At 28.6% G+C, this 10640-nt stretch overlaps 1 protein-coding gene across 1 annotated transcript; it reads left to right on the plus strand.

The window, feature by feature from the left end:
• Positions 1–568: 568 nt before the first annotated feature.
• On the plus strand, positions 569–9904 carry LOC149877650 (uncharacterized). Its single transcript, XM_090073550.1, has 4 exons — positions 569–745; positions 1996–2322; positions 4509–5870; positions 9326–9904. Exons 2-4 carry the CDS (start codon positions 2076–2078, stop codon positions 9898–9900), a joined length of 2184 nt encoding a protein of 727 aa, XP_089929676.1. The 5' UTR covers positions 569–745; positions 1996–2075; the 3' UTR covers positions 9901–9904.
• Positions 9905–10640: the final 736 nt, after the last annotated feature.

The following is a 10640-nucleotide window of genomic DNA, read 5'->3' on the forward strand; positions in this document are numbered from 1 at the left end:
GTCTTCAATTTCATATGACACGAGATGAATCTAATATTAAAAGTGAACTTGTTTTTTGGTCATGAATCGAATAATATATTATTTGTTAATCGAAACGGATGAAAAAAAAAAACGAATCCAACAATGCAAGACAAATTGGATGAAAAAAAAAAAAAAAAACAAATCCAAGAATGCTAGACAAATTTATAAAAATTTTTCGAGTGTTATACATAGTAGAAAAATGTTATTGAAGTGTTATTTTTTCAAAATAACGAAAAACATTTAAAAACACGAATAAGGCATGAAATGTAAGGATCTACATTACGGAAAACCCTTTTTAGAATTGTGTCAAATATATATTTTAAGACCGATGCCGTTTAGGGTCTCACGATCAGCCAGTATCTCAATTTTTTTATGTATAATTTATCTTTTTTATTTTTTACAATAGGCTTAAAGTGTTAATCATGTTTAAGAGCATTTTTCCAAAATTTCTGAAATGCTGTTTGGGAAAAAAATAAAGCACCAAAATGAATATGAATATATTTTTCAGGGGAAAGTGTTTGTAATGTTTTGATTTCATTTATTTCCTTTAAGGGTAAATATCCAAATTTTGTTTCTGGTTCTTGAATAACAGCCTCTCCCTTAGAAAGTGCTTTTATACTTTGATAAAACTTCATGTGGCTCTACAGCTTGTAAATACATACTAAGGACCTGTGGGAAGCAGACCAAATCTTGTGTTATGATTGACAAAGGGTGGTACATAAAGGTGAGCAAAAACATTTCTGTAGTCTACTTATAATTTTTTTGTTGAATTTCTTATGAGTTCTTACATTCTTCATTAAAATTTGTCATCGATATTACAAATAGACATTCACTTTTGTTATCTTCCTTTTTAACAATTGAACTCATTATTGGAGCTTTCTATATTTGTTTTTCACTGGAAATACTCCACTGCCTTAGTTTTTTTTAAAGGAAACCTCAGATGGGACCTTTCCAAAAGGTTACAATAACCAGCTAATTACAACAAAAAGAGAATTTTGTCTGCTGATACATAAAAATCTTATGCAAATTTCTTACTTCTGGAGAGTTTTTTTTAATAGGTAGTCCTCTTAATTTATCCTAAAATTTATGATATTTCTAAATTTCTTTTAGCCACAAATGTTTCATATAAGCTATTCCATATTCATTCGTTAACTTGAAAATTTGTAGTACCCCTTGAACTACCTTATTTGGTATATCAATGTTCCCTTCTTTTTAATAATTGATTTGAGATCAATCCTGATTTACAACAAGAAGCTTCTTCAAGTTTTAAAATTGCTTCTGAAGAAATGTGTATCAGTATTGCCCTATTACTGTTATATAATTTGTCACAGATTGTTTATCATATTCATTTAGCCATAAAAAATGTTTCATCAGAATAAGCAACCAATAAATGAGACAATGTTTAGCATCAAAATTTGTCTAAACCATTCAAAACCGTGCTCCTTCAATCTTTATTTTAAGATCACTTTTCTGAATATTTTCAAACTTAACCACTTTTCAAAACCTTTCATCTATGAGAATGTTTACTTTAAATCTTAAAAGTGAACAAGTTGTATGAAGATTTTACTTTTTTTATGAGTAATTCTTTTTAAAATCAAAATTCTTGAATTGTGAATATGAAAGTAGCTATGAGTTATATTCAAATGCAAAGTTTATTTTATTAAATATTGGTTAAAATAAAATAGTTAACTCTAGAAAATTGTATTTATTATGTTTGCATATATTTCTTATCTGTGATATATTGAGATATTACCTTATGAAGTAAAAAAATTTTAAAGATATATTTAAAGAGTACTGGGTTAAAGTTTAACTAAAGTAAAGGGCTAACTTAATGATTGAGAAAAACTTTTTTCTTCATTTTTTCTAAATTTTTATTTTTTTTCTTTGTATGCAAAAACAGAGTGACATTTGTCAAACAATATGTATTTTATTCAACAAAGTATTTCATGTTTGGAAATAAATATCTTTATTTAGATTTCAATTGATTTTTGTCTAAAGATCTGGTGTGCAATAATTGGTTAAATTAATTTGGAGTAAATCCTGGTTGTGATAAGATGAACAATCTAGTGAAAAATATATTAACAAAACTAACACCTGAGTGTAAAGTGTTTGCTCATGCTACTGGTTTAAGTGTTCACATTATAGGTTATATTGATCTTGAAAATATAAATGATCAATCAAAGTTGGAGTTATTTCTTGAAGAGCTCATAAAAAGAAATCCATCAAATTTTATGATTTTAATAGAAAAATCTCTGGCAGATATTGGGAAGTTGGAAATTTTAAATGAAATAAAGTTGCTGCGTAAGTTTTTTAAGTTTAAAACTTTCAAGTTTTAATTTTTACAAGTTCTTTTTTTTGAATTAGCTACATTATATATACTATATGTCTGATTCATGACTAATTTTCTTAAGGGCACAAATTTGAAATTTGTGTTAGCTTACATGATGTTTTCCATTTATAGTAAGGGAAAAAACATTTACTTTTTTACATCAAGATATTTGCCTAATTCATATTTCTTGTAGAACATACCAGAACTGAAAAAATTTTAAAAGTCTTTTGCAATAATCACAATCTAAAATGATCACAATGTAAAACCTTTAAATACATTTTAAATTGTTAGTTAATAATAACAAAATGAATTAATTAATTATGTATTGAAGAAAATAGGTTTAGACTTATTTATTCATATTAGTTAGTTTTGAAATATGAAATGCTTTCAAGAAATATTTAAAAAAGAACTTAACATTTAAAGTAAAGTGAAAGATTTTGAACTTATTTTTTGCCCTTATAAAAAATTTAGTTCATGTAAATTTTAAACTTCATATGGTTAATTTTTACTGCTTTCAAGAAAAATTTCAAATAAAAAAGATGGAGCTGCAAACATAACAGAACTTACTTAGCCTAAAAGAACTTCATTTAGAGTTTTTTAAAAAGTATGGTTTAAAATGTATATCACTTTGACCAAAATGATGTATTCAGTATGTTATACAACACCTTGGCATTCCAGGTTTGATGAATTCCCAGGTCTAATATGATGCATAAAGCTTTTATGTTACTAGTTAAGTATGAAGCACTGGGTAAAGCTAGAAAATACAGTTTTTACAAATAAAATTATTATCTGCAGCTTCTTTTTCTACACTTCCTTCAGTGTGAACACAATACAAATATATTATTTTACTGTTAGAAATTGATGGAATTTTTATGGCAGGTAATTTTTTGTACTACTTTGGTTGTACTATTTTGGTTGCTTTCTTTGTTTTTACTGCTGTTTGGATCTGAGGTAATAAAGTACAGTCAATTTTTTGTTAATTAAAGATTTTACATCAAGTATCAATTTCCAATTGTTTCAACATGGATTAATGATTGAGGTACTTCAGTTCACCATGTTTAGTCCAATCACCATAGTAACAGTACTCTTGATCAAGCTATATACAAGGAAATCATTGACAAATAATTTTGCATACCAAGCATAAAATCCAACGTGGAATTAATCCATAAACAAAAAAATCACACAAAACCCAATGACACAACAACACAACAACACAACAACAAAATGCTTGAAGATTGTTTAAAAGTTTTCCAATCAAATATTATTGTCCTTTACAAAATTTAGATCTTAATTGGACTGAAAATCTTTGAGACCATTTAGATTGACAACATAAAGGAAGAAAAACATCCAACAAATTTCTTACTTCAAATTAAGAAAAGATATGCATCATGTCCACATTAAGGTCATTGACTCCACACCACAGACATTTGTCAGGATGTTCTTAACACAAAAGGCTATCCAACTAAATGTATTGATGTTATAAAATTTATTATGGAAAAAAAATTCTTTTTTTCTTTTGCTGTAATGTATTGCATCATTTTGATTGGTGCAATTTCCATGAAATATTTTTAAAACCTGTGAAATACCACAATAAAAACAAAGAAATCAATCAAAAAGTATTACAAAAAACTACTACATAATTTTTCTTTACATATTTTACTCTAAGATCTTTTGATATATCTATAGAACATAGCTTTTGATATATCCATATAACTACTTTAAAAGTACTACTGATTGTTTTTCAAAAATCTTTCTCTTTTTAAAATGATCAGTTGTTAAATGTTAAAAGTTATTATCTTAAATGTAAAGTTTGTTAAAGAAACTGTTTAAAAAGTTTGTTAAAGAAACTGTTGTGATATATGATTCTGATAAGAAATCTTATCTGAGAAATGATATTAACAAAAATTATTTCAAAAAAGATTTTGATTGGTGCAATCAAAAAAGGTTTTTGTTTTTGTTGTCAAATGAAAATGGTAACTGTATTGGTTTGCTGTTTTAAAATGGTTTATAAGTGATTGCTCATCATGAAAATTCTTTTAAACGCTGTTAATTACAACCTTGAATCCACTTATTTTATCTCACTCTAAACATTTAGTTCAATAAATCTTTCTTTTTCTTTTCTTTTTTTTATATGTAAAATTACAGTTTTAATTTTTAGAAGCAAGTGACCTTCTCAAATCTTACTATACCAGATCTTATGGTGACACAAACATCTTGATCAGATGTTGCAGTGACAAACAAAAGGTTGACCAGGTGAACACTGATGTTGACCTTGATATTAGTAATCTTGATTTAATTTGTATTAATGCAGATGATGTGTCAGCTTATGCAGATTCTAAAAAGCTTGATGAATGGGAATATTTTGTTAAAAAGCTTCATGACCAAAGTAATAAGACAATGACGTTTGAGAAAGTGTCTCTAGCGCAACCACAGTTGCTTTTGCTTTCTGGGATTGCTGGTATTGGGAAAACATATTTTCTTCAAAAGTGTGCTTTTTGTTGGGCAATGGGTTTAATTTGGAAAAATTTAGATTTTGTGTTTTATTTTGAGTTCAAAAAGTTGAGTAAGTTCAGCTGTGTTTCAAATCCACAAGAAATTGTTAACAAGTTTTACAAAAATATCCTAAAAAAACAGGACATAATGTCTTCTACAAAGAGTGTAATGTTTTTAATAGATGGTTTGGATGAATTTATTCATTTTGAACAATTATATAATTGCATGTCTGGAGATTATAGCAATCTTCCCTTAATATCTACACTAAGGCATGTCCTAAACACAAGAAACATTAGGTGTGTCCTTGGAGGAAGAGTTGAAGCTGTTATGAAGTATCATAGTTTAGTTAAAAAATGTGAAGATATTTTACACATACAGATCAAGGGATTCAGCAATATTGGAAGAAGAAATTATTTTAAAAGTAGTTTGATGAGCAAAACTTTAAGAAATACTATAGAAAAATTCATCACAAGTTCACCTGTTGGTGAAGCCTTAATGTCTGTTCCATTTTATACAAAAGTTTTGTGCTCAGCACTTTCTTTATGCTTTGACGGTTTTTCTTTGAAAACCACAACCGAATTACTAACATTGATCTTTTTACAGTTTGTGCAAAAAATCAACGAAACAGATGAACCGTTATATCAACTTATGCAGAAGAATAAGCAGCATATTTTTAATGTTTGCAATGTTGCCTTCATTATGTTACAAGAAGGAAGGGTGACGGTTTCTGAAACTGAACTAGCTATAGTTCTTGATAATAATAGCTTTGAACCATTTGGTTTTATAGTAAAGTCTAGCCTTAGTCATCAATATCACTTTGTTCATCTCTTTTTAATGAATTTCTGTGCTTCTGTTTACATGTTTTTTTACAAAAATCCTGAAGAAGTGTTCAAACAGGAAAGGTTACGCAGCTGTTTACCTGCTGTATGTGGATTACTTTATGGTGATGGAAAAAACTTTCTAAGTTTGATTAGCCAACTACAAGAACCTCTCAACAAAGGGAAATCTTGGCTCAAAGAAATTTGTGGTAAGTAAATCTTGAAAACTTTGTTTAAACATTTTTAAGTTTTTCACAAAAAAATTTCAAGATTTACAAATAAAAAATTTTAAATTTAGAAATTTCAACTATGATTTATATATATATATATATATATATATATATATATATATATATATATATATATATATATATATATATATATATATATATATATATATATATATATATATATATATATATATATATATATATATATACAGTAGAATCCCGTTAACTCGGACTCTGAAGGGGTATATATATTTTGTCCGACTTAGAGAATGTCCGAATTAAGCCAAGCTCTCGTTAAGTCGGACTTTTTGAAAATGTCCGACTTATTGAGATTTCGAGACTTATCGAATGTTCCTCGATATATAAATATTATCTACATATATATTGAATAATATAGTCCTATGTGAAATATATATTTTTGTATATATAATATATACTATAAACAAAAAAAGTCCACAATCGATGTTTGTTTCAGTGACTCGCACAATTCTTTTTCAAACAGCTCTGAAGCATTCAAAGCTACTCTTCCAATTTCACCACTCTGAGTAAACATCGAAAAATTAACAAGGGTATCAATTGCTTTACGAACTTCTTCAGTCGTTGGCTTTGTCACCGTTTCATCCGACATTTCGTTTCCTTCTTCTTGAGTTTCTTCTTCAACTACCTCAACGATATCTTGAACAATTTCTTCATCTGTCATCACTCCTCCCATAACCGAAACGTCATCATCAATTGTTAACATATCTTCGTAAGTAAAATCTTCCGGAACAAGATCCATATCACGCTGACGTAACTGATCAATTGAATTTTTTAATGCAGGAAAGTATTCTTCATCTTTGTCTAATATTCCTACTCCTACTACTTCCTTAAACCCTGCTTTGTTGAAGCAGTTAATAATAGTGGTTTCTGAAACTTCATTCCAAGAATAAACAAGAACTTTCATAGCTTCAAGTATGGAGATTGAAGGCATTTGTTTTCCGTTATCAATTGCATTTATGACCTTGTTAATTAAATTAGTTCGGTACTTACACTTCAACGATCGAATGACTCCTTGATCCATCGGCTGCAAACATGAAGTTGTGTTTGGGGGGAAAAAGTAGAGTGTGATCGATTTAAGATTCTCAATATTCGGATGGGCAGTGCAATTATCAATAATCAATGCTACCTTACGGCCTTCTAATGCAAACTTTCTGTCGTTTTCCCTAACCCACTCCTCAAACAGTTCAGAGGTCATCCAGCTCTTTTTTTTCGCACGGTAACGACATGGAGTGCTTCTAATTCCTTTAAAGCAACGGGGTTTGTTTGATTTCCCAATAACAAATATTGGAAGTTTTTCTGCACACATGTTAGCTGCAGCAAGCCAGTTAGCCGTATCTTGCAATTCTTACCTCCACTACATTTCTCACCTTTCAAATGCATACTTTTTTTGGGAAGTGCTTTATAAAACAAACCGAACTCATCTGCATTGAATATGTCACGAGAGTTATAACGAGACAATATTGTCGGCAAAGTTGTTTCCCTCCAAGGAACGGTCATTTCATTAGTAACATCTTGACTTTCACCTATGAAATATAAGAAAAGCAACTTTAAAGTCAGCATAAGTTTTATTAGCTATGGTTTAGGACTTTATGCAGTTTTTTTGCACATTATCCACTTATTGCTTATTGCGTGGTAATGAGCCAAAACGTGGTAATGACTTTAAACAAATTAAAACAAAAGAATTGGTTTGATAATTTGTTAGTTTATTGGGGATGGAATAGAAATGAAAGTTCCATGCTTATTATCATTTTTAAGACAAACTACTGAAAAAAATGAAAAATTAAAATGATAAAATACCTGAAATTGTTTTAAACGATATATTGTTTCTTTTTTTCCATCTATCTAACCATCCATCGGGTGCTTGAAAGTTTTAACAACCAAGTTCTTTTGCAAAATGCAAAGCTTTGACTTTGAAAATGGTTCCAGACACAGGAATGTTTTGGTGTCGGGTGTTTAAAAGCCACATATAACATGCTTTATCCAAATTTTCATTTAGGGAGACACGCATACGCATTCTTTTCGCAGAAGTTTTATTTTTTTCGACTTCTGAATATATTTTGTTTTTTTCTTTTGACCATCCCGACAAAATGTTTGCTTTGGAATCCTATATTTCTTTGATATAGATACAGATGGTTCTCCTTTATCGAGTTCTTTTAGTATTTTGTATTTTTCTGTTAAAGTTCTACTTGATAGCTTTCTCTTAGTAACCTTCGACATTTAGAGTAAAGAAACCTCGATCGAAGTAAAACCGAATCGAAGATATCAGTGAAGATGTTTAGTTCGTTAAATTATGCTTGACGCAAAAGTAATTAATTTAAAGTAATTAATTTTCGAACGTTCTAAATTTTGAATTTTAATTGATATTTTTAAATTTTTAATGTAATAGTTATTAATAAATAGAATTTAATCGGAGCTTAACTGAATCGAAAGCTCTTTGTGAAAATGTTTAGCTATATTTGACTTAAAAGTATTTTATTTTCGAGCGTTTAGAGTATTGGAAGTTTTGTTATTATACGCACTTATATGCAAATTCAAAATAAAAGTCCTAGTTAAGCGAAGTTTTTTGCCGTAGGGACCTCAAAAAACAGTACGAGTTAGCGAATGGTCCGACTTAACCAGGGTACGACTTAAGCGGATGATTTTACAGTAAGTTGATAGAGAATGTTCAAGGGGAATTGAAATTCCGTCCGACTTAGTAAAAGTCCGACTTATCCAGGGTCCGAGTTAACGGGATTCTACTGTATATATATATATATATATATATATATATATATATATATATATATATATATATATATATATATATATATATATATATATATATATATATATATATATATAAAAATGTGTCGGTGTTCAAAAAAAAATTTTGATGCAAAAAAAAAAAAAGATTTTTTTAATTTCATTATTTTTTTTTTTTTTTTTTTTTTATCTTAATAAATTTTTTTTAATCTGATAATTGACAGTGTAAAAAATGTATTTTTCAAACAAAATCTTTTGTTTGAACAAAAGTTTTTTTGTATGAAAAGCAATAACTTTTGTATAATCAACAATATCCTTTCTATGAAAAACATCCTGTCTAAATTTCATCCTTTGTCTATACGTCACCCTATGGACGAGCAAAACAAATTTTTATAAACATTACAGTAAAGCAATGTTTCTTTTTATTTTCAGTTAAAAATTATGCACATAAAAACAAAAATATCACAAATTTGTTAAATGCGGTATTTTTTAAATGGTTTTTGAGATAAAACGGGGGTATCTTTTGGATAAAAAAAGTTTGATGTGGTAGAGAAAAACTGATATCATTCTTGTATTCCTAGGCCAAAACAAGTGTCAAATCTAACTCAACGAAAATTGTGTTATAATATTTGTAATGTATTTTTGTTTTTCAGATTCTTCAGATTCATCAGATAGGGATCAAAAGATATTCATGAAGATGTTCATGGAATGCTTCTTTGAAGCACAAGCGTTGATAACAGAGGACTTAAAAAAATCGATTAGTAAACGAGATTGGTCGATTGTAATGGACGATAGAAAAACTGCTCAAGAGTTTTTACATGAGAAATATTTCATGGAGAAATTTTTTGATGCTGGAATTAAATTGAATTGGTTAATGGTTTATAAAAATATTTTATCTGAAGATGAAAAAAATCTTCTTATCAAATGTTCAACCAACGTTCGTTACGTATGGTTTACTCGTCCATTGAAGATCGATGGATGGAATCCGAAACATAGGATTGAACATTTGTGGATAGACATCAGTCGAACATTCGTATCGAAAAACGAGTTCGAAAGCTTCCTCGTGTGGATTCGACTCGCTGAAAGACTAACTCTTGACCTTCAAGACGACACAAACTTCATCGACGACATTTGTGAATGGCTTTGTGGTTTTAAGTTCGAAAAGTTGTTGATCAATATCCGCGGAAAAATTTTTAATAATATCGAAGAGTTGAAAAAGTTGAAGTGATGAATTCGAATTTTTTTTGAAGTTTCAAACATCCTTAACAATCTCGCGGTCGTCATGGTGATCACAATCGTCGTCACTTTTTCATATCTTGGAAAAACAAGAAAAAAACTGTATAAGAATTCTTGCGCTCCGTGGAAATGAAAAAAATTAAAAAATTTCTGATTGGTTCATGATTTAGGCGTTTGTGTCATGATATAGAAAAATGTAAACTATAAATTACAACTGCTAACTCAAAAGGCCTCCAAAAAATGACACGATTGTGATATGACCGTGACGATATGTTAAATAAATATAGGAAATATAGAAAATAATAGATGAAATATATAATTGTTTTAGAAATTAAAGCAATAAGTTTTTTTCTAAAACATGAAACTTGAAAAAAACAGAAATTTTTAGTTTTTTAGATGAATATTTTTCTAAAACATGAAACTTGGAACAAGGAGAAATTTTCAGTTTTTTAGATAAATATTTGGCATGTTCAAAAAGTCTTCGGAATTTACCAATATTTTTTATAGGGCCCTGCTAATCGATTCGATTCGCGAATCAAACGGCGCTTCGATTCGAGATTCGATTCGAAAAAAATGATTCGAGTTTTTCGAATCATTTTTTTATTTAAATTACTTTGTTTTCATACAAACGGCGTTAAAAAGTTTTCAAAATATCAATATTTATGTTATCAGAAAATTCAGCGGTAGAGTAATTTTGGAACGTAAACATACTTTTCATTAAAATTAATTGTC

The sequence above is a fragment of the Hydra viridissima genome, unplaced genomic scaffold (assembly GCF_058129835.1).
Source record: "Hydra viridissima isolate aposymbiotic clone 2 unplaced genomic scaffold, HvirCarnegie_v1 scaffold_16, whole genome shotgun sequence".
NCBI classification, from domain to species: Eukaryota; Metazoa; Cnidaria; class Hydrozoa; order Anthoathecata; family Hydridae; genus Hydra; species Hydra viridissima.

Bases quoted from the DNA above. Each gene is read 5' to 3' on its own strand.
- LOC149877650 (XM_090073550.1), top strand. From the start codon at position 2,076: ATGAACAATCTAGTGAAAAATATATTAACAAAACTAACACCTGAGTGT. The intron at 2,323-4,508 runs GTAAGTTTTTTA...TTTAATTTTTAG, and splicing joins AAATGAAATAAAGTTGCTGC to AAGCAAGTGACCTTCTCAAA. The intron at 5,871-9,325 runs GTAAGTAAATCT...TTTGTTTTTCAG, and splicing joins TTGGCTCAAAGAAATTTGTG to ATTCTTCAGATTCATCAGAT.